This window comes from Poeciliopsis prolifica, unplaced genomic scaffold (genome assembly GCF_027474105.1).
Source record: "Poeciliopsis prolifica strain line A6 unplaced genomic scaffold, Auburn_PproV2 SCAFFOLD061, whole genome shotgun sequence".
NCBI lineage: Eukaryota > Metazoa > Chordata > Actinopteri > Cyprinodontiformes > Poeciliidae > Poeciliopsis > Poeciliopsis prolifica.
Genome location: NW_026562436.1, coordinates 1,310,502 through 1,338,491, shown reverse-complemented (window position 1 = coordinate 1,338,491; position 27,990 = coordinate 1,310,502). Strand labels below are relative to the sequence as shown.

General features: G+C 39.8%; 1 protein-coding gene across 2 annotated transcripts; it reads left to right on the top strand.

The window, feature by feature from the left end:
* Positions 1–123: 123 nt before the first annotated feature.
* LOC129379736 (hyaluronan and proteoglycan link protein 1-like) lies at positions 124–27,193 on the top strand. 2 transcript variants are annotated; one of them, XM_055060563.1, is made up of 6 exons: positions 124–383; positions 15,260–15,394; positions 19,579–19,742; positions 20,126–20,324; positions 20,693–20,995; positions 21,223–27,193. In XM_055060563.1, the coding sequence occupies exons 2-6, from the start codon at positions 15,289–15,291 to the stop codon at positions 21,510–21,512; spliced, it is 1,062 nt and encodes a 353-aa protein (XP_054916538.1). In that variant the 5' UTR covers positions 124–383; positions 15,260–15,288; the 3' UTR covers positions 21,513–27,193. The 2 variants fall into 2 exon arrangements, with proteins under 2 accessions (XP_054916538.1, XP_054916539.1); XM_055060564.1 differs by lacking the exon at positions 124–383 and adding an exon at positions 14,793–14,888.
* The last annotated feature ends 797 nt before the right edge of the window (positions 27,194–27,990 follow it).

Below are 27,990 nucleotides of genomic sequence, written 5' to 3'. Positions count from 1 at the left end.
GGAGGGTGGTGGCGGTGGGGTCTCTAAATCAAGTTAACAGCACATTGAGCAACATCAGGGGCCCCTCCCTTGTTGGTTGAAAAGTGTCACAACACAACAACCAAGAGCCTGAACCCACCTCAGAGCGCGTGGATGCGGATTTCCACGACAGAGAGAGAAATCAAAGCGAGGTGTCGCTCTCACCTGCACGCGCAGCGCAGGCGACTCAACACGCACGCACGCACACACTCACCAGAAAGAGCGCGCGAGCCGCAATTGGACAGGAAACATCCGCACCGCCTGGTTTTCCTGCCCTCACCGGGCGCAGTCGTCCTGCGCCGCCAGTGTTCCTTCTGACCGCCGGAGAGTTTTGACCTGAGCCACAACACAGCGCGAGAGTCCAGGTGAAGTGCTCCTCTTTATTACTCTGATTATTACAACAGAATGAGATGCGCCAAAAAGCATCGGCGTGATGACGGATGTGCGCAAAATTGAACGTCATGAGCAGAATTTTTATTACAAATATAAGGTGCACTGCTGTGTTTTTAAGAAAGGCTGAAAGCAGTTTTCTTTTTTATTGAGTAATATTCACATTATCAAGTTGATTATAAAAGATGTTTGGTGTTAAAGATGACATTAACTTTAACATGTTAGTTTACATTAACATGAACCATTTCTACATAAACCACGTGGTTAATCAGTCAATTCATTGATTTAAAGCATTAGCTGCCAATATTCATTATGTATTACACATTCTGAGTCAAAATGTTCATTGCTGTTGATTGAAACAAACAGAAACTCCTTCCAAAGTATATCAAAGAGATTCAAACTATAATGCTCTATGCCTGTTTTTTCTGGATTAATCCTCAGACGACGTAAATAATAGAATTTCTTAGACGTCTGGAACGTCTTGAGTGTTTGTTTGAGTTCTTGTTGGAAGTGTTCGTGCTCAAAGCAAAATGAGCTGTTCTGTTTGCTTTAGCAGAGTCTTGTTCACAAGGAGCCACTTATCTGGACGTTTCCATCACCTTGCTACCCTGTGAGCATGCAGGGGCGGACTCAGGAGAATACATCTGTGTGACCAGGCATTGTGCTTTGTCCTCTCTCTGAATGACAGCGCTGTAGAGAATGTTTCTGATTCATTTTTTACAACTTCCAGCCATGGCAGTGAAATTAAATGCAAATAAAAATCAACATTAGATGAGTGTTTTCCGCCTGGATGGTTAGCGTTGCACACATGCACCATCGAAAGTATTCAGAGGTGTGTTTTCTTTGTTAGAGTGTTTTCCCTGAGAACAGGAACCTCTGCAGGAAGCACCAGAGAATCGTAGATAATTTTACGCCCCAAGGATCCTGCAGAGGGGGGTTGTGTTATCTCCAGGTCCAGGAGATTTCAGTGGGCTGTTTGTATTGTAGAAAAGGGCTGATAGGTTTGCTAGATTCTTTAAAAACCAGTGGGAGCGAACCAGAAGTTGTTTCTTACTGATGATGCGCAGTATCAAGCAGCTATTCGCATTGTGTGTTGATTTAAAGTGAAATGATTTCTACGTCGAGTAACACATGCTTGGACAAATTTGTTCAATCGAGTTGTTAAAAATGTAAAACAAAGACCTTAAAGGTCAAGTTGTATGGTTGCTGCTGGACATGTGGCTTTCTGAGAGCTGAACTCAGAGGAACTGTAATAAACTGACAAACAGTTCAACTAGATTACTAAAGTTTATCACCTAAAAGGAAAACTATGTAAGTTTGTGGTTTAGATTATTATATTTAGGAACAAGATCTTTACATCATTGTGGCCTTACAAGTTTGGCCTTGGGGTCTCGATCAAGGCATTGTTGAATGATTGAGGTCAGAGCAACTTACTGCATCCATTTACAGTCCCTGTTGTCGCCTTCGGATTAATGTGGTCAGACAACCTGGTGGAACAGATAGGTTCTTCTTGATTGTAAAAAAAACCTTCAATGCCGAAAACAAGTTAATCTGAAAGGAAGTCAGGTGGAGCAACACACTTTAGAGGAAACTCTCAACCTGGTGGTGGACCAGTACCATTCACAACTCCCAGAGTCAAATATTTTACTTCAGCTTTTAAGATTTCAGTTTTTGATGGATGCCTCTGCTTCACTTCATGACACACTTGATAGATTCCACATTAATCAAAAAAAGAACTGTTGTGGATGTCCACCAGACTGCTGGAGCTCACACTGGAGAGCATGAGCATGCAGGAAGGGAGACACAATGGAACCTCTGAATAGGTATGCATCTGAATACAGACTTTTCCAGCTGCAAATGTTTCATGACACAGCAATCTTCCTCAAATAGGAATATAAATTCCTCCGATGTTGTTTGCAAGTGAAGAATCCAGAACCTGAGCCAGATCGCTGCGTTCCTCTCACAGCCCCGGCTTTGTTGTGTCAGAATGTTCTCCATGTGCTGCAGCTACTTGCACAGTTTCCCTGCTTCTTCTGTGAATGCGGTGCAAAGCTCACAATCAAAGTGGAACAATGTTAGAAAAAGTGCAAAGTATCTGTGCACAGCATCACCGAAGGAAAGTTGTCTCTTGCTGTCTCACACTTTGAAGCAAATGCACAAGCAACTCTCACTGAACTGGTTTATTTTCAATTGCAGGTCTGGATTTAGTGATGCAACTTCTCCCTGGAACAAATTATATAAATATTTTCTTTCCGTATGTTTAATAGGAAATTATATTTCTAAATACACATATTCAAGATTAAAATTTTCTAGTTAAACTAATGGAATTTATGTATGGAATTTATATATTTAAGTGATAGTGAATGATGTTGTCGATGGACGATGGCATCGACAGACAATCCCGTCATTGAATGGGAGCTTCAAATTCAGCCCCCATTGCTGAATTTGAAGATATTCAGCAGTGGGAGCCGACAGTATTGACACACAATCATGATGAGACGAACGAAATTCATAAAAAGAAACCATAACTAATAGAAATGGCCTTTTGTGAAACACAGACTACGGCTTTTGAAGAGAAGTCTGTTTGGACGTAGAGTTGGACCAGGAGTGATGGGATTGGGGTTAGGATCGGGATTGGACTGGTATTGAACAGGGATCGGGATGTGATGCACTTCACTTATGCAGACTGCTTTCATAAGTTCACCATTTTAATTTTAATTTTCAGACATTGTTTGCATTTGGATTTACTGGATCTTGTGCAGAATTATGACACGTCTCATGTAAAAAGACGGTAAAAAGACAGAAGTTGAACTTTTCAAAATGAAATGAAAAAGTCAGATATGGGTCACATATGGGTACAAAAATTCGATTTGGGTCACATCAGCCTCATTGTGAATGTAGCCATAGTGAGCATCCCTGGTTATTTGGAGCAACACCAGAACCTTCCTACTTGTTGCTGTTAGCTAGCTAACATTATTTTAGGTTTTCTTCATATGTAAATATTTCAGGTAAAATAAATAAAATAATTATAGGAAAAAAAAAGTCATGGTGTAAAAACTAAAGGAACCCCATCCATGACTGAATAGCTCAGTCTCATAACATGATGTTGATTTTCATAACATTATTGTAGTTGTGGTGTGTTGTGTGAGTGTGTGCTATAAATCTTCTGTCGCTTTTTCTTATCTTGCCACATATATTGTGCAAGAACATGTTTCATATGGGCGTAAACATGAAGAGATGAAACACAGTTTGTGAAACATCAAGTCTCTTCGACTCTGTGAAGTGTGTGAAAAAATATTAATACTTTAAAATTAATACTGAATATTAAGTACTTAATGTGAAATTGATCTAGTTATTACTGAGGGCAGAAGATCTTGATCGTGACATCCCTTACTGTTTCCTTAACTCTTGTCTTCCAATCCTGGATATGTTCAACAGAACAATGTGAAGCTGAATCCAGCTGATTAGCTATCATCTGGAGTGAGCTCTCGAAGCAAAACAATCACACCCAGAAATGGGTAGTGACATCACAGTCACAAGCTCTCACTATTTTGTATGGGATTGCAGCTGAGTGAGGGTTTTCCTTTGATAATAATAAAACATAAAAATAATAATTAAAAAAATGAACAGATGACAGACTGAACAGAACTGACCAAATCTGAGGTTTTATTCTAAAAATTTCTGCAAACAAGCAGGAACTGTTTGTAAGTGCATTTAAAGAGTTTGGAGTGAGGTCATAAAAATGATGTTTTTGTTGTAAAAATGTCCTTAGTCTACCTGTAGCTTAGTTAAAATAATCCCTCGTAAGAATCCCGCTCAACTCGCTTTAGCAGAGTCTGAGGAGTGAGTTTAGAAGCATCATCTCCAAAGCAATACTTTCACACTGGTTTTAACTTCACTTGATTCGACCGGCATTGTTTCATTCTGTCTCACCCTTCCTCATTGGCTTGTTATAGACCACTGCATTTCTTCAAGCATTCCTGTCTTACAAAATCCTCCACATTACGCTCGTTCCTGGTCTGCTGAGTCAGAAGAGATGTCCCATATGGAAATACAAATAGTGTTTGAATCTGTTACACATGGACTTGGGGGCCCATCAAAACTGAATGGAGAATTTTGACATGACATGTTGTGAGATCATCTATTGTGGGTAAAGTCGACCTAGTCCAGACAGAGTTTGAAGCTGGACTCTAACTGACAACTAAAAGACTGATAGCTTTAGAGAACCCAGTCAGAAATTTTGCTTCTGGACCAGTCAGAAAACAAACCACAGCACCAGGCTGTGTTTTAACTTACTTTAAATCTGACCAAAGGAAGCCAGTAAAGCCTGTCTCCACTCCACAGGTAGTGTGGCTTAAACCAGTTCTTTCTCAGTCAGTCCTGGCCAGATTTGTCTTTATTTGCACAATTCTTCACAGTTTCTTGGAACCACCTCAGGGGTGGTACAAGTCCTGAGCATAAGTGATTTGATTGGCAGCAGAATGCATTGATTGACCAAACAACAGTTTTACGTCAACAACACAGTTCAACAACAACACGACCGTAGTAGTTGGTGAGACGATGAGCTGTGAATCGATATTCCATTGGTCAAACCTTGAGGTCCAAGTGTTTTTAACAGTAGTTGCTGAAGATTGAATAAAGCGTTAGCTGGACAAGGCAACGTGTAACGAACAGATATAACAAGAAATTTTGTAGAATCTGATCAAAATCCCACACGCACAAAGTGGCATCATCAGAGTGTCGACCACAGCCACAGTGTGCCACAGCTCCGGCACACTCACAACGAGCGCACGTTTTCACATTCCCACAACACTGCCATGGAGACACACCCGACTCGGCTAGTACCAAACCAGACATTAACCGGCGAGAGTGAGACTTGACAACAGAGAGGATGTCACAAAATGCCAACAGCCCCTTCTTCTACCAGCAGCCGACCACTGTCAATCAGTATTGTGCCACAGACATATTTAGATCTAACTAAAGCAGAGCAATTATTTCCCCAATAGGATGAAGAAATATCAGAACGCACAGTTCTGGAGCAGCGTTGTTTGTACGTTGCTGTGAAAGCCCAGCTTTCATCCGGTCACTCGCCGCCCATGCAGACAATCATATTTGTGAAACTCGTCATATTTGTGGTCGAGCATGTTGTGCACTAAGTGATTTAGAGCTGTGAGCCCTGAGCTCGTGAGAGGCTCTGAGCCCAACAACCCCTCTCTGTTGGCTTAGACTTAACGACTCCACCCTGAACCCCCCACCCATCACTCCTTCCCCCTCACAACACACACACTTATATATAAATATATTTCTATATAAAACACTTAAGCAACCAGTGGGTTGCAGGGGCCCATTTTACCCATTGAAGGAAAAATGGGGTCTTATTCTTTGAAAAGAGAGAAACCGTAAACTTCAGGTTGTGTGAATTATGGGGACCACCGAATGAAAGGTCAAAGGAGTTTATGGCTTTTTTTGCATTTATATACAAAGGTGAATGTGACTTTTTACTCGCTCATGAATTCCTGTTTTTGTCGTGCTGACTAATGTGCTTTCCATTAGTGCTTATGTTTTTGTGCTTGTCTCTGTTTAGCATGCATATAAATAGAGCTAGAACCTTGAAAGTTGAGTTTATTTAAAATTATTTAAAAACTGTGGTTTAAAGTTTATTTAAACCACAGTTAACACATGTGGTTTTTGACAGGCCACAACTCAACCCAGTGGGTTGGTGAAGGTGAAGCACTGCCATCGATACACAGCCTGAATTAACTGGCAGTGTTACATATTCACAGCAGCCTGTTGCCCAAAAAAACTAAACTGGAGGAACTCTACTATTTGCTCTGTTGGGTTCATAGTAGAATTGTCAATATTGTGCACAGGCATGTTAAACACATTCAGGAGAGGACTTATTTCTATGTTGATCAGCCATCTAAAAAAAAAAAAAAAAAACACCATAAAATCTCAGAAACTTTCTAGAAAAACCAGGGAAATTTCTGAGTTTGAAAAGTCAACTGGACTGTTAGCCGTTACATGGAGATTGATGTGGCCATGACCTGTGGTCCAAACTATTGATGATTATCTAGACTTATAAAATGCACACTGTAAATCTTTTGGTGTGACAGCATTCAGTCTAATTACCCTTCAATCCATCTATCTATTGCTGTTATTCAGAGGTTCTATTGTAGTCTTTCTAGTGGATCAGGAGATATACAAAAACTGGTAATATTTTACACATGTTGAATAGAAGCTCTTCGAGAATGCCAAATGTTCATTTACTATTCCTTAGAGGTCAGGTGATTTCTGAATGAAGTCCTACACAGAAAGTATCACCCTCAACCCCCAGTATGGTCCATCTAGTCGTCCCATATTAGTTAAGACAAACAACTTGATCCACTTCAGTAAATTGAATAATTAAACTAAGATGTACTTCTGAAGTATTGACCTAGCTCATATTACAGATATTATACCTCTATGACTAGTGCTGCACTCTGACCTTCTTCCTTCACCAGTAACTCATTCAGAGTATAAAGGAGAAATTGTAGACCACATGAGCAACTGTCTGCTCCTTTAAACCACAGCGGGCTGACAGTATGAAGAACGAGATTATGTTTGAACTGTATGGCCCTCCTCTGCGTCGCAACTGGGACCTGACAGAGATGGAAGACCTGTAAATGATCTCTGCGCTGTAGGGCTGAAGAGAGAGCTGGCAGATCAGAGGAGAAGGAAGATTGGGACTGTCAGCTCCTCATGTATGAAGTAGAGCACTCTGTTTTAGAACCGGAATACCTCTGAAATAAAAATTATGTGCATTCAGATCTTTGGTGTGTTCAGCTTAAGGAAAGTTCGAGTCAGAGATGGTTTGAACCTGTGTTGTGTAGAGACACTTTAGTGACTGTTTCTCTGCTTGTCAAAAAGGCAACAAATACTCATGAGATCATAGACATCAAGGACTGCACTAACTACCACAAGAGTGAGATCTCCAGAAGTAAGTGAGCTTTACTTGAGAGTGATGTTGCAGATTTGCCTCAAACCACCACACAGCTAAGATGCATGTTTTACACATGGCAACGATGGCATTGAAAGAGGTCTGCAAAAGTACTCCTAACATGGCTCATTTAAATACCTGCATTTCATTGTGGGGTGCATTAAAACAATTAACAAGAGAAAAATTTGACATTTTTCAATTTGAAATGAATGAACATGAACATAAAGTCACATCAGATGTAGACTTGATTGTTTTGGCTCTGAACTGTGAGTGTTTGTCTTTGCAATAAGTGCTAACATTAGCTCTGGGCTCTGTGTATGCAGCAACATGTTTTGCATTTAGGTGATAACATAAGACGTATAATTCCAATTCATGACAAAGAGACGTTTAGGGGGTTTAGTGGTAACTGAAAAAGGTGAGATTGAATTCATTTATTTACTGCATTGCTTTTTCTGGAATTAATTGAAACCTTGCAAAATTAATATCTCTCAGAAATGCTGTATATTAAGTAGCAATTTATGCTTAAAACACACAGGACGTGTGCACACACACCTTTACTTATATAAGCAATTTAGGGAGACCGCTGTGCTTTTGGACTGTGGGAGGAAGCAGAAGTACCCAGAGAGAATCCACACATGCAAAGGGAGAACATGCAAACATTATGCAGAGACCCCGGACCAGGATTTGAACCCAACGTGTTCATGCTGCAATACCAACTGTCCCACAGCGCAGTCCAAGCCCGACTCTCTTATTTTGCTTATTTTATTTAAAAGTATAAAGAAAGGTGTTTCTTTGAAAAATGAATTTCAGAAAATACAAATTAGTCTGTGTGTACACACTCATACAATCATTTAAAATATCATTAAAAAGTCTGTTTATTTAATGAATTTTACCACTAAATGAAGCAACTATGCAGATTATTTGTGCACAGATGGATGTTTGAAATCCTTTGTTTCTGTCATTTATGGGGCAGATAAATCGTGACTATAATAATAGCACATCAGACTAATAAAAATAAATATTTTTCATACAGAAATGCGGACTTAGTGAAAAGCATGTTTCCTGCTTAAACATTTTCATTTATAAAAGGAACTTTCATTCTGATTAACCAGTTACATCAGAATGAATACTCTCTTAATTTTTTGAATATGAGGAAAAGTGTTTTCTGATTTTCAACATTAACAGGTGCAAAACAAACCAGTTTCAACTGGAAAGAAGAGATTAAACATGACTTTGACTAATCTGCCTCAACAGAAACTGAAACATCTGTTGTCCCCACTGAGCTCCATGCAGAGAAGTCTGCTTTGCCACCATGTTGGTCCAACAGAGATGTCTGATAAAAAGTTGTGGACTGGTTTGAACCTACATCTGAGTGTCATTAGTGAATGTTCTCATGCTACAGTTCTGTTCAGGAAACTGATGCAAGAATTTATAAATGCATGACAGTTTTATTCTCCCACTCACAGGGAAACACTCAAAGAAACACTCTGGGATGTTGAACCCAACATTGGATGTTGGGTTGAATCATTTTCTGGTGACATGCGAACAACCTGCTGTACAATTCTCTTTTCAGCAGTCTTTGTGGTTCATTAGAAATGGTCGGTGTCCTGGCTTACAGAGCTTTATTTAATCTAAAACCAGATGTTATGTGTTTTTAATCATTTTACTGTTGGGGGAAAAAAAACTTATTCTGTCCAAGTTTCAGTCATCTAGATGTTGATTTGAGATTGAAAGAAAATGTCTTTTTTGTTGTTGTTTGTTGATCAATGCACCACTATAAGATAAACCCTGATGATGCTGGACCCCATATGTGTTTGACAGTTGGTTGATGTTTGAAAGACTAATGTTGATATTTTTTTTTTTTAATTATGGGCCAAAAACTTGACTTTTGTCCAATTTGACCAATACTCATTTTCTCCAGAAGCCATCCATGTGGGCGGCTGCAGACTTTGATGGGATTTGAAGGTGTCAGTTTTGGAGCTTCTTCCTCACTCAGGGACCTCTCTGTCCAGGTTTATGTCAAACTCAGTTTCCTGTGGACAATGTTGTGTGTTTCAACATCTTCCAGTGTAGGATAGACTTGAGCTTTGTTGGTTCTTTACTTGAATACAATGAGTGTGCAGAGGAGTTGATCCAGAGGGCCTTTGGACTGAACAGGAACATCAGAAAAGGATGAGAAATGATCCAGGGGAATGAAAGGCTGATATTTGTAAAGGAGGATGTGATGAGCTTATGGTTTATGAGGGGGGAAGTTGGCCAGATGGGAATGAGCAGACTTGTTGGTGTAGCAAGGAGAGAGTTGGGAGGTTTGGAGGGCAGTCAGATTGGGTTTGGAGGACACTGGAGATAAATTTGCAAAATGTGGTGAGCAACAGGAGAGTTTGGGCAAAGGAACCAGAAAACATTTGAAACAGCAGAAGATCTGCAGAGCTCCACAGGGACAGCTGGTGTTATCACTCAGGTGTTGAATGACTGGCAGGCTGCTCCTCATATCCAGCGATTCATCATGCTGATGAGCATGATAAATCCCAGGTGTGTGTGGACGTCCTGCTTAACTCCGCCCTCCAGGGAAAAACTGCAGCTGCTGTAGAGAGGAAACACACACAGACAGAAACTCCAAACTCTAACTATGGATCTATATGTACAGTCAGGACTTTGCATTAACTCTGATTAACAGCTTGTCATTACATATATTTTAACGTGTTAAAAATGATAACACAACTCATGAAGATGTTTTACATTCAAAGGTTTCCCCTGGAACCAGGGGTGCCATATTGGAGGGAAAGTCTATTCTAAGGGCCCCTGACTGACAGGGGGACCCCACAATTTATTTATTTATTTATTTCAAAGAAAAAAAAATGGGGCCATGTAATTACAAAATGAATCATATTATGATTTTTAAAATAGTTTTTCGCTGTAAAAATCAAATGTTCCCTCTCCCAGACCAAGAACTCACTCCCATATCTGCCCTGAACCCCCCTGGATCTGCGGCATGTGTTTCTTGTACAGCCATAAATGTGACGCAGCAGTGTTTTTTTTTTTTTTAAATCTGAGCTGAGATAAAATGTGATTAATTGTCATTAATTAATGATAGCTCTTGCAATTATCGTTATTAAAATGTTAAATCGAGTCCCACCACTATTTCCATTTGACAAATTCCACATTATTTTTTTATTTTTTAGCTTTTACACCCAATTCTTTTTTTTTTAATTCAGAAATGCTCTTGATAAGTGGATGTGAACTTTTGCCCGCTCCTGCATCCTAAACAGGTTTGACATCTTATTGGCTGACATCATGTTGTTTCTGACATGAATTAGCTTTACAACATGCATGTAATAACAACCACATCTTCCTCACTGTGGCTTCGTGGTCTCCAGTGATGCTTCCATTCCACGGTGTAAAGACGCTCCCACACAGCTTGTCAAGCATCACTTCAGGTCAGCTGCTGCATCACTGCTCTGGGCTGTCTGCAGTATTTATCTGCTAATGTTTTGTTAAGCAAAACCCCACTGGAGATCTGAGTAAACTGACAATGCAACTGATGTTCCACCTGCATTATATGATGGTGAAAATGTCTGGAGCATGTTGTAATATCTCAAAACAAATAAAATATGCATTCGTAGCATTTTTCTTCAGGATTCTCTGTGTTGCCTACAGACTTACTCAAACTTTATACCTTGAGAGTTTTAAACGTGAAAACTTGTGATGTGTCCCAACTTCATATTCTTGGAAAGGTTCTTTTTAAACAGTGTTGATTTTAAATGTCTGCCAGTGAAATTAACATAAACTTTCTGAAAAATGTGGACAACCACAGTTAATGTGTGATCTACTAAAACCAGGCTTGGTGAGATAGTAATCTTGCAATGTCAACTTAAATCATTTCAAAACTACATATTATATTTATGAATTTGTCTTTGACATAAAAAACTATTAAATGATCAAAATAGATAAATGTTAAAAGAAAGCAAAAACAGGAGATATCTGTACAGGTGGGAACATTTTTCTCAGCATAGTACCTTTAATTTGGAGTAAGAAAGGAAGTATTTTGATGTAGTTTGGCCCTTGAGTTAGACAAGTGGTCTAAAGTCTACAAAACTTTTATTCTTCTCACTTTTTCAGCATTTGTAATAGTGCTTATATATCAACTGATCTGGCAGGAATCTGACTGAGGATCCATTAAATAAGTGAAGGGAATTAGCATGTAGCACTGTAAATTAGTGCTAGAATGTTAAACTGAAGTTACACAGAAAATAAATGAATAACCAGCAACAGATTGACCAGGATGTTGACACAGACTCTGCAGAGTTGCATTCATTCACTGCAACTCTGCAGATGTTGCAGTGAATGAATGTGAATGTTCTGACCTGACGTTTGTCAACATCATTTACATACAGGGCCTATTTAAAGTTCCTGGCAGCAGAGTGATGTATGGTGCAGCCTCACAGCGAGATGGTTTCAATTCTCACCTGATTCCTTTCAGTTTGCATTTTACTTTCCTCCCACCGTCCAAAAACAAATGAAATATTAATTGGTCAGTCAAAAGGTTCTAATCGTTGCTCTGCAAACCACAAGGAGTTTAAGTTTTTTCCACCCTGAGACAAGAATAAGTCCTGTTTGAGTTCAACTCTCAAGCTGGTCATTTAATCTAACATGCTAATTAATTACAATCACTCATTGCAACAGAGCAGACCTTCTTTTTCAACGTTGCATAAGCGACGTCAGATTATTAAAATAATGAGCAGAATTATTCATTTAACTGTAATGAACTAGTTGGTTTTATTAGATGTGGTTGTTGCTGTGATTTTCCAGTTTGGATTTATTGACTGTTTTCATGTTCAGGTGCAAAACTAATACTGCATAATGGTAACTCTAACTTGAATTTTAGCACTACAAGGTTAATCTTCTGAGTTTAAAACCCATCTGCAGTCATTTTGGGGGTTTGCATCTGAGTCACTCCTTTCCAGAGTCCAATGATTCAATTTAGATGCAAATCTCTGTTTTTGTGACAACATGAAGCTTTAGTAAAAATGTAAAAGCCAGACAGACCCATATATCCTTTTTTAAATATTTCCTCAGCTCTCTGCCTGTCGATTTCTTGCAGCTCGTTTGTTTTTCCCTCCCAGAGGTTTCATGAGACTCTGGTTACGCTTCAGGATAAAGATGTCAACCACAATGTTAAACATGGGATGGATTTAACTTTATTGGAAAGTAAAAAGCACAAGGTCACTAAGGTCACTGGTACTGATACTACTAATACCTTTTTTCCAAGCTGTTGCAGTTTGCCAAGGAAAAAGTGAGGATGGAATCAGGGTTTGGTTTATCAGTGCTGAGTTTCCTCAAGCTTTGTTTCCTGGAAGTTGCAGAAATTTAAAATAAGTCAAAGTGATTAATATATTATTGACACAATGTTATGGCTCCCAACATTACATATAGTCGACCAAATATCACACAGTAAACATTTCAAACCAATAATAATTCAGCTGTCTGCTCTCATCCAGACCAGTTTATTTATCATTGGACCAGTCTGATCTCTATAATATAATATCACTACACTGCATCAAGGGCTGAAAGTTATGACATGATACAGCAATTATAGCATCATTTATAGCACCTGGAGTTAAAAATGAATTGAAGAAGTTTACATTATTTAAAAATAAAAGCATTGTTGGGATTATTACTCGTGTTGTTTGAAATAATTAGTTTTCCTTCTTGTTTCCATATAGGCATCAATAAACACCAGTATATGAACATATAATCAAAGTTATTGTGTGCTAAAAATAAGGTTGTCCAAAGTGTGTCACCTGTGGCCCTAGAAGTGACTTTGTGCCCCCGACCACAAAAAAAAAAAAATATGAGCAGCACACACACAAGCTTGATTATAGTTACACATGGGAGAAGGCAGAGAAGCTTTATTTTTATTTTATTTTTTTCAGATTATCTGTTTTACACCAAACTGTCACTACATAATAAGACATTCAACAAATATGTAAAAAATATTTTATTTAAATAAAAGTTACATTCTGCCTCATTAGGAAAACATCATTTATAAATACCTATAAATAGATGTGATAATCGCTGCACGAATCCATTAGAGCTTGTTTTTATCTTGAACTCAGCCACCGATCATTCTGAAAACGTAATTACTATCTGATGAACAGCTGGAAATCTCTGCCGTGTTACATTAACTGCTGCTAATTGCATCAATAAAGTCTGGAACTGCATCATTTTTCCTGCTGCAGCGTCCTCCCTGCTTCCTCAACCTCCCTCCCTTCCTGGTTGAGCTGAACCTCAGGTTTCCCTCTCTGTCTTCATGTGCCTGCTCTGTCCCGCACTGACATGTCACACTTTGCCAGCACTCCTTTTGTCCTGGAGTGAACAGTAGGTCTCAAAAGTTTTTACCCTTCTTAGAAGGACGTCTTATCTCCTCCCTCAAATAATCACTCTAGCGGGAAAATGACTTTTTGAGGCAGGGAGGGGTGATAGAGGATGTATTTGTATCGGGTGTAGTGTGTGTGTGTGTGTGTATGCTGCAGTTATTCTGCTGACTGCAGGACGTCCACTTGGCAGGAGTGGGCAGTGCATCAGCAGTTTGCAACTGAATGAATGAAGATAAGGAAAATAGAAGCTAAAAGATCAATGTAATTGATTACTATTGCACACACAGCTGCACTTCAGCACAAGATGAAAAAGACAGTCGCTTCATATATACACACACACTTCATAGTTCGTGTCATTTATTGTTCATGTACCATACTTTGTCTGCGATAAACTTTTAAAAACACATATACAGCATTTAAAATCTCAAATAATAGCCAAAGACTCTTATACCTGCCTATTTTAGTAGTTCAAACAATAAATATATCTTTGTTGTTTGAACTACTAAATTACAACTCTTTGGGCTCCAGCCAATCAGTGACAAGGTAAATGAATGCTGCTTCTGGATTGGCTGTCAATGTCAATTAGTATTGTGCTTCGATATCTCAGATCCCCAAACTGCCTTTTCTTTCAAATATTTTCAATACGCTCTATGAAAATAACTGCAAATAGATACATTTCCAGAGATCCTTTACAGTTACCTTGGCAAAATCTCCACTGAAAAAACATTGAATACTGAACTGTAAATAGATGAGGGGTCAGCTGCACTAATTAGGTGACTTCATTAGTTCTTAGTAACCGCAAATGGTTCTGGTGAATTTTATCCTGGCACGGCAGAATAAAAGAGGATTTAGCTCAAATATACCAATTGCCAGTCATGTCATTGTCATTATTTTATTTTATTTTTTTTGTAAATTTCACAATTTAGGATTTTTTTGGCTGTCATTCTTCAGGTGTGATCTGTGCAGAATGTGAGGGTTATCCTGCATGTGCTCACTAGTCAGGGTTGAGATTGAGAGCAGCTGACTGAGGCAGTCACTCTGCGCTGTGGCAGTCTGCCTGCAATCTGGAGCTGCTGGTGATTAGGACATGCTGCCTCCTCACTCTGCCAGTGTTTCTCACACAGTAGGTACGCTGTCCTTCCTTTACAGTGCATTGTGCTTTTTGTGCTCCTCTGTCCTGATGGGATTCTTGTCTGAAGTTCAGTTTCTGCATCTCAGATTTTTTGATATTTTTTTTTGTTATTCTGCTGAGTCAACTTTGCAGTGAGACTCTGAGACTTTGTGTTTGGCTGTGGAAGTGCTCAAGGCGAGCCGGCAGCGCGCCGCTCTGCTGCCCTGTAGCTGCTGGAGATGCTGCAGGGGAGAGCAATGCAGATAGAGATGCTGTTCTCCAAAGCTGCATGCTTTAACATTAGCTTTCTTTTTATCCTGCAATAATGACACGCTTCTACAGGACAAGTTTGCGAAGCATTAACCCAACGTGTGTGTGTTTGTGCAGTGATCGGACCTGGAGTGCAGTGAGTGAAGATGATTCCTGTGCTGATCTGTGCTTTGGTCTCCCTGAGTGTTGCGGAAACCAATTTAGACGTTCTGTACCCCGAGCTGGAGCACTCCAGAACCATCTATGTCACAGGTAAGTTTTGTTTCCCTGATGTTCGCTCATAGTGTCGTGCTGAGCTCTGCTCTATCAGATGAGATGCAGAGTTGTTTTAGTGTTCTTTGCTGTGTTTCGTTCATGACACTCTCTCTGCAGAATACTCGACTTATCAGTGCGGCTCAGAGACAAGGCTGCAGTCAAACACAGATATTGTTCTAGAGTTTGGGTACTGACAGATGAAAACTTTCTAAATGGCAAAATTCCAAAAGCTGTTTGCAGAGTTCTGATATCAAAACTCTGTGTATGTTTGTGGTATGTTTATTTGTTTTCCCACCTGACAGTCCAGTAGACTCGGTTCGATCAGGGACCAAAATTACAATATTTGTTCCATTTTCAGCTGCTGTAGTTCTCTTTCACACTGCACTGTCAAACCCACCAAACCTTTTAAAAAACTTGTTCCTCTCCTGGCCTGTGGGTGGCGCTGCACAAAAAGCCACTAAAAGAAACTACATGAAAACCTCAGAAGAAGGTTTCATGTAAAGCAGTGCTTCTCAAATAGTGGGGCGGGCCCCCTTTGGGGGGCGCGGTGCGATACCTGGGGGGGCGCGTGTGATCCTGGGGAACAGGCTTTTTTTTTGGCCGTACTAGTAGAAAGTGTAATTGCGCACAGTAGGCGGCAGTGGCGCTCTCATTGTTACTTCTGTCACGTTTGCGACAGTGCAACATTTTACGACTTACAAAGACAACAGGTTTGCCTTGGTTAGCAGTGTTAAGTCAACAAAAAGCTCCGACTGCGTTCTGTCTATGGCTTCTGTTATTCAACAACCCCCAACATGAAAAAGTTTTTAACAGGGATGAAAAGAAAAGCGGAGAGAGACAAAGATAATGAGACAACAGAAAGTCAACCGAAAGCTAAGAAGAGGAAATACGACGAATCTTATTTAGCGCTTGGCTTCACTGTGACTACAGTTGGAGAAGAGGAAAGACCGCTGTGTTTGCTGTGTCTAAAAATGCTCGCAGCGGACAGCATGAAGCCAAATAAATTAGCGCGTCACTTAAATACGTTACATCCCAATCACGCCGATAAGCCGCTAGAGTTTTTTCAGCGAAAACGTGCTGAATATTGCCAACAGTCATCCCGCTTTGTGAAGGCTACTTCAGTAAACCATCGAGCGCTGCTAGCATCATATAAGGTGGCGTACCAAATTGCGCAGTGCAAAAAGCCCCACACCATAGCAGAGGAGCTGATATTGCCTGCAGCAGTAGACATGGATTTATTTATTTTTAATTTCAGGCATTGATGCACTTAAAATCTTTTCTGTTGCAGACTTAAAACACGATTTAATAAAGTTATTCTTTGTAAGTTTGACCATATGTCTTTCTTTTTTTCTTTAATGTTAATGAAAAAATGTTATGCAGAGATGGATAGTCACGGTGGGGAGTGGGGGCGCGAATAGTTTTCTTCTTGCTAGGGGGGGCGTAACGGAAAATAATTGAGAAGCACTGATGTAAAGGCATCAGAATTTAGAGGTTGTAGGATTTCTTTTTTGTTTTTGATAAAAGACACAAGACTTGCACATTTATTTCAGTTGCATTTACCCAGAATGCCCTGCGTTTATAGTTCTCTTCCTCCTTTTGGAGCAGTATCCGGTCCAGTTGGCGTTCATATACACATTCAAACCAAACCAGAGTTCACTTCTACCAAACTGAACCCTAAGTTTGGACCAGAGTTTGCTGTTTTGGTCCTCATCAGACTGAATGCACCCTAAGTCTTCATTGGGTTCTAAAATTCTCATATTAAAATGCAAATGTTCCACATTTTCTAATAACAAAGAAGTCAAATTGTAAAATCTATCTGAAAAGCATATTCATGATGATAAATATGCTGATGTACCATCTTTAGAAACATCCACTTGGCACAGTTGCTCTCTGAATAACTCAACTTGTCTCCACTATGGATACATTTTGACCGACGTCTTTATACTATATCAGTTCAAAGTTTGCATAACCCAGTTTGGAGCGGCACACTGCCTCACACTTCAACCTATAATACTTTGGTATACAAAGCTGATGTTGACTCAGTGATTGCAGGGTGGCTGGGTTCTTGTAGCTGCAAAATGAGGCTTCGTCATCAGCTGTTCATCAAGGTTTCACCAAACATGGACATTGTTCCAGTCTTCTGCTTAATTTAGGAGTATTTTTGCACACTGAGGTCATGCTGTCATTTTCTTCCCGGAGAAAAAAATGCTTTCTTTGGATACACATTTCTAATTGGAACATCATAAGCTTCGACATCCCAGTTTGGGCCTATAGCAGCTGAGATTACGTTTCTATTGAAGTAGTTTCTACAATTTCTCAGCAATGAAATGTCAGAGTGATTTCTAAAAGATTGACTGCTGTCTTAAATGTTTACGACTTCTCAATTTTATTTTTGTCTTTAGAATAATAGACTTTAGTTTGCTCAAAAATGGTCCATACAAACTTCATCAGATTAATGGAGAATTTAGCATGCATTCACACCAGCCCTGTTAAGTTCGCTTTAATCCAACTCCAGTCTGTTTGCCTACAACAGAGTCCAGTTTGTTTGGGAAGTTGTGAATGCATAGTCGAGTTGTGGTCCACCTTCAAACCCCAGCAACTGAAGTGACTCTGGTGTGGTATGAATGCCAAGCAAACCAGATACCTTGCTAAAAGCAGGAAGTGGACTGTCGCACAGGGCATTCTGAGTAAATACCACCGAATCAAGTGCTCAAAATTAGTGCCAGAAAGTAGCAATGGATCAGAGTCTTTTACCAACGACAAAAGAGAAATTCTACAACCGATATAATCTGACACCACTCCATTTTTGTTTACGTTTTGTGAAGAGGAAAGTTTTGCTTCTGAGCTTTTGGTGTTGTTTCCTTCAGTGGTTGTTGGTGCAGCGCCACCACGGGCAGGGTGGAGGGGGGGCATGTTTTTAAAAGGGTTTGACACAGTGCAGTGTGAAGGAGAATCAACAGCAGCTGAAAATGTCCTCAATAGTCCCCAATCAAACCAAGTCTACCTGACTATTACCTGAGAAAACATCCTAACTTGTAAGTCACCTCTGATGTTTGTCCTTTAAGTGGTAAAACAAGGTTATGGAAATGTCACAATATGTGGCGTGTTTCCACCCAGGCTACGAGGCGCAGACTGTTAGCAAGGAGTGTCATGATGAGGCACAGGATCTCACTCTTGCAGTTCCTCAGCACAAGGCATGGAATCAATGTGCCATTTTCTGTTTGGCTAATCTCATTCATGCTTAGGCAGCAACTGGAATGAAACATTTTGAAAGTAAGCTCAGTGAAGGAGGGGAGACTTCACAGGCAAACCCAAACTAGGGCCATCAGTTTGCTCAGAATATTCCCGGATCATTCTGAAGCTGAAGATTTGTCAGAAGGTTTATGGATAGGCCAGATGAAAGGAGATCAGGAGGTGGAGCTTATCTAAAACTGCCTCAGTTAGCTTTAAAGTCACCTCTGACTGACATCCTTTGTAAACATTGTAGTCCAACAGAGAACAATATAAATCTGACCTTTATTTACAGAAATAAATAAAGCAGTGAAGGTCAGGTCTGTGTTATTGAGGTTCATTGAGCTATCTATCAGAGAAACTCAACGAAGCATTAAAATACAGCAACAGTTGTGGCTGTTGCCTCTTTCAGTGTCTCTTCGTGTTACTTTGAAATTTGTTTAAAGAAATTCTAACAAATGTATTTGGGTAGGTCAAAGGGATTTTAGGTATTTAAATTTATTTATTTGTGTTTTTGGAAAAACAGATTTTCGGATTGCAACTCGACTTCTTATTTTATTTGTTTATGCACGGAGAGTACATCAGATTGTTGTCGCCTGTAGGAGTCAAACTGTCCTTAGAGATTCTTCAGCATTGCTGTTGACTTGTTATCTGAAATCTCTCTAATTCATTTGGAAGAAACTGATGATGTCTCTAATGTGCTTTTTATCTCATGATATTGATGAGTCCCTCCAGCTTGCCTTGGTGAATGGATAGCACTGTGGGATTTCCTCTGGCCTTTCTCCTGACTGATACTTTTGTACAATTAGATAATTTTTTTATGAAAAATAACAACAACAACAAATGGACTTCTGCAAACATTACTTCTGTTGTCCTGTTTGGTCTTAAATATCAAAAAGACCAATTATTGATATTACTCATTGTAATTACAATAAATCTCTGTTTTGCAGAAAATGGGCCCAAATTCAATGTGATGGCTGAACAAGCCAAGGTCGTAACGAGGCGAGGGGGAAATGTAACACTACCATGCCTGATCCAGAGAGAGCAACAACTGCCACCCAGTCGCAAGATGAGGATCAAGTGGACCAAACTGACGTCAGACTATCTGAAAGAGGTAACAACTGATCTGAGTTAGATGAAAAAGATTTCTATTTTCTCAGTTATAATGACTAAGGCAGAGACTGAGCGGAAGAGACTGAGCAGCTAAAGAACTTTTCTCTGCCTACATCTCCCAGAATGCTGTGCAGTTCTGGATCAGTTCAGGAAAAGTATTGAACATTGTATCCGACATATTACCTATTGATAAGGTGTCTATCTTGATATGTATTGTTCAAATTGATTTATTGTTTAAATATAATAATGACATTAAAATAATTAAATCCTTCAGTGGAATTACAATACAAATAGGAAATAATTGCTTTGGGTATTCCGTTCAATTTTGAAAGTTTTTTATAAGTATGTGGAAAATACAACCTTCGTTCTTTGACTGTGCTCTAGGTGGACGTGTTTGTCACCATGGGTTACCACAAAAGGAGTTACGGGACTTTCCAAGGACGTGTCCAATTGCAAGGCACCTCCCCGATGGACGCCTCCCTGGTGATGACAGATGTCACTTTGGACGATTATGGGAAATACAAATGTGAAGTGATTGACGGTCTGGAGGATGACACAGTGGTGGTGTCCCTCGAACTCGAAGGTAAAATGATTGGGTGGTCGAGTTTTTTAGAACGGAAAGCAATGAGCTCTTGGAAGGAGGACCCAATGTCAGTGTTGTATTGTATAAATGGGTTCTGTCTAAATTTAGCTCCAGGGTCAAAGACTGCTGGGAGGAATGTCAGCAAATGTGAGCATGGTGTACATTAAGGTCAAAGCATTCTCATTATGTTTGTGAGTAGCTGGGAACACCTGCCATTAGAGCCTGAAGCTAAAAACGCCGGCAGTAGCTGTGCTTCATCTCCTGTCATTCATCAGGCTCAATAAAAACTGAAAAAATTCTAGTTTTGATTCCCATGTACAACAGAATTATTGCATCAAGGCTTTCCTGTTGTTGGCCTCTCCCTGCAGGTGTTGTGTTCCCCTACTTCCCCCGCCTGGGCCGCTACAACCTGAATTTTTATGATGCCGAGCGGGCATGTCGAGACCAGGATGCCGTGGTGGCATCCTTCGACCAGCTGTACGAGGCGTGGCGCGGCGGGATGGACTGGTGCAACGCCGGCTGGCTGAGCGACGGCTCTGTGCAGTACCCTATCACCACCCCCAGGGAACCCTGCGGAGGGAGGAACACGGTGCCGGGCATTCGCAACTATGGCCTGAGAGACAAGGACAAGAGTCACTACGATGTGTTCTGCTTCACTTCCTTCCACAAAGGTGAGGGGTCAGACTTTGGGGGTTTCTCCTCATGACACCTGAATTCACCTTAGGGTTCAACATCTCATAGAGAAATGTTTAAAGCTGCAGTATGCAACTTTCATAAAAAATGTTTGTTTTTATATATATGTTTTAAAACTGTCATTGTCAACCGTGATACGAGAGAGGGAATCTGATCAATCTCCTCCCTGAGCTGTTCTGGTTCTCTTTATGTTTTTGCCCTCCAGGTAAATTCTACTACCTGATCCAGTCGTCCAAGCTCACCTATGACGAGGCTGTGAGGGCTTGTCAAAAAGATGGAGCTCAGATCGCCAAGGTTGGCCAAATGTTCGCTGCCTGGAAGCTGAACAAGTACGACCGCTGTGACGCCGGCTGGTTAGCGGACGCGAGCGTCCGTTACCCCATCTACCATCCAAGGCGCCGCTGCAGTCCCACAGAGGCCGCCGTGAGGTTCAATGGCTTCCCCGACAAGAAGCACAAGCTGTACGGAGTGTACTGCTACAAGGAAAACAACTAATCCTGTGAAGGCCGTCCTGCAAACACCTACACACAGTTCACAAGCATGCACAAACATAAACATCAAAGAACACTCTCAATGGGTTGAAATGCATAGAAAAAAGAATTGTAATGATGAGAGATGCTTTCACTCATGGGAGATTTACAATGTTGCATCATCATTCAGGACCTTAAAATATATTTTCCATATATATTAGATATTATTTAATCAATAATAATCGGTTGGGTGGGCTGACGTGTGTGGGTGAGACTTGGAAATGTAAAATCTGATGCAAAAATGTCATACAAGAAAAAAAAACATGCTAACAAAACTAACAACAGCTGAGTGTGTCACAGTTGGACCAAACGTTGGGCACTTATCCTGTTTTCGGTCCCAACATGAAGAGCAGATGAAAGCTCAGCCTCTGTGAAGCTCGTTAGGCAGGACTCGTTAGCTAACCTGTTCCCTACTGCCCCTCCCCTCTCAACAAGGTGCTATAGCTGCATCCTACCGTCCGCTTTTTTTTATTTTATTTTGTCATGTTTTTTCTACAAATGCATTGGACCAAACTTGGACCAACAGCAAAGACAAAAACAAACAGGAACATTTAGCTGTTAGCAACGTGTTTTCTAAGTATGTGGAATGTGATAAACTTAGAAATGTATTTGTGTTGATATTTTTTATACACTGTAGAAATGTTTGTTGTTGTCTCTCTGGCCAATGTCTTCTTGGTTTACATAAAACATATTGCAGTATTAGCAGGCTGGGCTGGGGGGGTGTTTGCACTGATCACACGACATTCAGGATAGTGGACGACATAAACAGCAATTATTCTCCCAAAATGCTTTGCCTGAGTAGAAGCAGCGTTGCTGGGGTCGCTGGGGTCGCTGTCACTTCTAGAGCGATGCAGGGACTGTAGGCCGTCGCAGTGTTTGGCTTCAGAGCATGGCTCAGCTATAAGAAGCACAGAGCTAAGCAGCTTCCAGAAGATTTACTCTCAACTTCGTGTCAATGCTTTGATAAAGTGCTATTTTTGATACAGTTAGTGGGTTTAAGTTGAAAGAGCAGAACAGGCCTTGTTGATGCTTGTCATTATATTCTTTTGGACTCAATACTTTTAGCACGACCTGTCCTAAAAGTTAAAAACGACTCTTTTATGTCTTCATCAGATGTTTGTTTCTGTAGTTGTAGACTGGATGAAATGGCGTTCGCTGTATTTTACGACTTAATTCGAAGGATTTTCCTTTTTTAATGCTCCATGAAGTGGGGATCTTTGAGTTAGTTGCTACAGTGGTTTAAAATAGTAAAGGAAACATTTTAAGATTTTTAAGTTTAGTACATTTCCAGGATAATCAAAGAAAAAAAACATTCAGAACATGCATTAAAAAAGTATTATGAATTGTTTTGGAGTTTTTGCTTTTTGTCACACCTAGCATGATTTAGATTATTAAATAAATTTGAATTTTAGATAAAGACAAACTAAGTACAAAATTCAAGTATGAAATGTATTTATTAAGGGATTAAAAACTTTCCAAATCAACTAATAATATCTGATTAATTAACTGCTAAAACATATTTTTTGAACATGCACATCCAGACTTTCTGCCAGATGCACCTGCTGTCATGTGAACAAATACTCTTGTTTGTACACGGGCCTGATTGACAACACTAAGACACTCCCCTTGGCTCTGATTGATTGTTTTTAAGATTGTTCAGATATCAACAGTAGTACTGGGAAGAAGCAGAGGAGCTCCATCTCTTCACAGTCTCATATTTCACTCCCACCACAAAAGTTACATGATGTAGCTTGAAGAGAATGAAAACATAAAAAAAGAACCAAAGACCAATCGGCATAATTATTCAGTAATTGGGATTCTGAGGGCTAAACTGGGTAGTTTGGTGAATTTGTAAAGTTCTGGTGTGAGTTAGGCTGGCAGCAAAGCAGGAAGAACAAAAACCTGAAGGATCTGACAGGGAGGTGTGTATGCTGGACAGGTGGCTGCTTAGCAGCAAGCAATAGCTGGAGTGGAGGCAAGGATCTGGAGAGAGCTGAGACAGAAATGACTGATAAACACAAAGCAGAACCAGACTCAGCAGAGAGATGAACACAATGCAAAAATGCACAGAAACAAAAACAGAAACCCTGAAACTCCAAACCAGATCAAACCAAAAATCCCAAGACAGCTGCTGTGTGTTTTTTCAGGACTTTTTGGCTTCATTTATATCACTTTTAGGTTTAAGTTACTTTCAAGGTATGTTTGTCATGTTATTCAAGGTTCAAACAGCAAAAATACATGAACCTCTCTAAACCTGCTTCAACCTTCATTTGAAGCAGAAATAGACTGACATCTTTTCAGCTGTTTTTTTTTTGTTGTCTTTTTTTGGTGCTCATAACAAAGGGAAATAATGTCTTTCCTTTTCCATCAACGGATAAATTCGGATTTCCACTGTAATCAACAGTTTAGAGTTCATAAAATCTAAATCTGTGCTGAAAGTGTGCAGCCCACTCCCTGGGTGGCAGGTGACAATAAAAACAGCCGGATGAAATTTGAAGAGGAAACGCTCGGTGACAAAATGTTGAAGGCACATCGTCAGCTGAGGTCACTCTGGATGACCTCAGGCCTGTGTGTGTGAGCAGGGCAGATGTGCTGGCATTAAGTGGCTTCAGACATGCTGTCTCAGCTCTCAAAGACCCTGTTGGACGTGTCTCTCAGTCTCCCAGCATGCTGAGCAAACCACAGCCAACAGTCATTTCTGTGTGAAAGCAGGAAGGGATTCTTCCATATATGGGCATTATGCGTTCACAGGCACAGAGTTAGGTTTAGGTTACCAAGCTGAAGGCTGGCCTGTTGCTACTGTTTCTGGCTGAATCCCTGACAAATTACTGAACGTTATTTCATTGAGTTTCATGTTTTATTTCTTTCACCCCGTCATAAATATGAATAGCTCATGTACCGACTAAAATAAATCATGAGTGAAGTGAGGCAGAAAGGAATAAAAGCTCATAATGTCTGCACCATATTCACATGAAAATGAAGTGAGATATTTAGATTGTTATAAACTTCTAAATGCACAAAAAATAAACCAAGAATCCACCAAACATTGGCTTATTTGGCGTCAAATCACTTCGTCCTGATTATTTCCTAATTTCTCATTTGTACATAATTTTAAAAGCATTTGACTGAACTCAGAAAATTTCAATATGTTTAAGTGTATAAATATTGCATTGTGGGATCTCCACTCCCTCTCTTCTGTAAAAAGAAAATCAAATCTACATATGTTTTACATTTACTACTCCACACTTCCACACAGTATGTCAGATATGGAACAAAATGTGACTTCTACATATTTACCATGTGAAATATTTATCATTTGAAATATTGTTAAAATAGTTTAGAATAGTTTACTTTTACATGATTACACAGCTGGTGTGTCTTATGACAGCCCAATGTCAGCTCTGATTCATATCTCTGCTCTTTGATGGAGCATTAGGACCATGCTTAGAAAATAAAACTATGAGAATAAAGCCATAGTATTATGAGAATAAATAGCCATAGCATTGTTCTCATAATATTGTGAGAATAAAGTCGAAATAATACGAGAATAAAGTCAGCATATTTTGACAATAAAATCATACAATTACAATTCTCTGATTCTCTTATTTTTATTATACATTTATTTTCTGATAAGGCCCCTAATACTCAGTTGTACAGCCCAACCACAGCGCCTGCAAAGTCAAACCTGTCATTTGTGCTCCTGGAGCCAGGATGCTCTGACCTCCCCAGGATGTTAATGACTATCCATGGCAACAGTGACGGTGATGCCCTGAGTGAGACTGAGGCTCCAGAACAGTCGACAGACCTCATGTTGAAGAAACACAATGATGAGAGATCTACTGTTTCCCAATGTGAAAAATGTATCTCAGGAACAACATTGATCCGGAAACAGCATTGATATTCTGGGTATTTCTTCACTTTGTTCTCTTCTTCTTCTCTTCCTCTTCCTCCATGATGCGCTCAGCGTAATGAAAACCGCAGCTCTCTGAAAGGAACGCAGTTATTGAGCTGAACTATGACATGAACAGGGACACGTTTGTTCATGAGGTCCAAGCATCAGATGTAGAGAGGTTTATCAAAATCTTGACTCACGTTGGTTAATTGTTGGTAATGTTGACCTGTGTGGTGACCTTTATTCACTGTCTGGACTGACTGTTGGTCACTCAGACAATGGTCTGATAAGAGCTTGTGAAGGCCTCACACGGTTGGGGTGAAAGTTGAAGGGTTGATGCAGAGGCACGTGGTTTCGGAACATTCGTTTTCTCACACACTTTTGTTTCTGGGTGAAAAAACTGGAAGTTGAGTATTTGGGGCTGTTGTACACATGAACAAACACACACACATCATTCTGGGCAAACACACTGTATTTTCAAGTGGAGAGAGGGGGCATAAAGTTCACTAGAGGGGCAAGAAAGGGAGGACAACAGGAGGATGAGAACAAAGTGACGCAATTTTTATGACACGACTGCGATGATAACGACTGATATGGGTGGATTGACCCGACAATGCAGAGCCCTTATTAAGACCTGATGCTGTACAGATGTTACGTTTTGCTCCTCTCCTGACTAGAAGCACGCTGCTTTAGCTTCACATCATATTTCTGTGCTTCACTATGTTTATCAGTCACAGTATTTTTTGGGGATTTTCTTTGTTCATTTGGAAACCTGTAAGATCTTGAAATAAAAAGTCGACTAAACGCATCATATTCCATGACACCTTCTGCATGTTCCCACTATCACCACGTCAGAGAACAACTAATGAGGCAGGCTTTACAGCAAATAGGAAAGAAAAACGATGTTGGCCAGAGGGAGGCTGTTTGACTCCACACAGGCCGTCTGCAGACGGACAGTTCCTGAGTGATGCAGTAATGCAGCACGTGTGTTTCCACAGGGAGGGGCTACACTTCCGAACACAGAGCCAATTCACAGAGCTCCCGACAGTCGGCTCTGTAACCGTAGTTCAAGCTTCCTGCCAAAGTAAAGGTTGCTTTTAGGAAGCGAATGAGAGCAGCTTCGGTGACGTCTTGGTTTTCATGTTGACGCACATGAAAACACATGAATCCAGTCTCATTCTGGATTCATGAAGGCTGTTTGTGTAAAACATGAGAAGTCAGCTGCCAGGACTCAGGTTATCTGCTACATTTCTGCCACATTTCCTCACAACAAAGGCATCTACCGTGATTATCCCATACAATGAGTTTTTCTGCTTCATGCACTGTATGTGTGGAAGAAAAACAGCTGAAAATAGCAAACAATACCAGCTTTCTTCACTTCAGGTGCAGCAAAGATTGAAAAAGAAAAAAGACGTCACAGTTCTCAGCTGTTCACTATGATTCATATGTTCCCACAGCGGCTCCTCTGTAACTGAGTTTTGCTGTTTGAGGGAATCACTGATGATAAACCGTTAATCTGACAGGAGTCTCTCAATCTGAAAACCTCAGTTTGATAAAATGACAATGGAAAATATACAGATTACACCAACATGAAAATCCACTTATATCATGTTCTTATTGATTTCTCTTTTATGCATTGGATTAATATATTGTGCCATCTGTGAATCTCTTCTTGTTTTGTTCGCTTTTATTTTTTTCCTTCATTTTTTGGCATTGTAATTTTGTATCACACAATAAAATAAAACTTAAACACAGATTGTTGCAACTTAACTTCTTTCGTTTTTTTTGTTTGAGCTTTTCTTAATATAAAATAAGGTTTAAATAATCTAACAGAGTGATCAGGAAGATAACATGTAGATGTTTTAGTTATGACTGTCTTTAGGTTATGAAATCTGCCTCCCCAAAAAACAGTTCATCATCATCAGTTAAAACCAAAATGATTAAAATTGCTGAAAGATTTAGAGCTGTTTCTAACCAGTTGCAGTAATATTATGCTGCAGTTGCCCAGTTAGAGTCCTGACTTCTGGAATAAAGGGCTTCTAACTCAGAGCTGAAATTCATTTCCAGAGAAAAATCATCAAAATATCAGAGGAAACCTGTAAAAAGCTGGTCAGGAATTATTAGAACATGTTGATTAATGTAATGCATACAAGTGATTTCACTGATTATTGAGAAGAGTGATGATACTTGCAGACATGTCATTTATTTCTAAAATGAAAACAAAACCAGATTTTGTTTTCAAACAGTTCCTGTGTACAGACATTGTACTCCTGTTCATTGTGTTATTTTCATTTTGTGAGATCTCAGTCTGATTTCCTATAGATATAAACTTATTGATTATACAAAATAACTTTCTAATTTAGCCTGGCGGAATGAATGACTCCAAGCTCTACAAAATCCAAAATATAGACACAATATAGGTACTGGTGAATAGGAGAGTAAACAGTGCTTCATCGTGTTTGATGTTTTACAATTTCAGTTAAAAAAAAAAAGAATTTCTCAAGATTTTCAATTATTGATTCATTTTCAATTTGGCAGAAACAGATAGTGC

Excerpts from the sequence above, each read along its gene's own strand:
- LOC129379736 (XM_055060563.1), top strand. The coding sequence starts at position 15,289 with ATGATTCCTGTGCTGATCTGTGCTTTGGTCTCCCTGAGTGTTGCGGAA. Across the intron at positions 19,743-20,125 it reads CGTCAGACTATCTGAAAGAG|GTGGACGTGTTTGTCACCAT; the intron begins GTAACAACTGAT and ends ACTGTGCTCTAG. Across the intron at positions 20,325-20,692 it reads GGTGTCCCTCGAACTCGAAG|GTGTTGTGTTCCCCTACTTC; the intron begins GTAAAATGATTG and ends CTCTCCCTGCAG.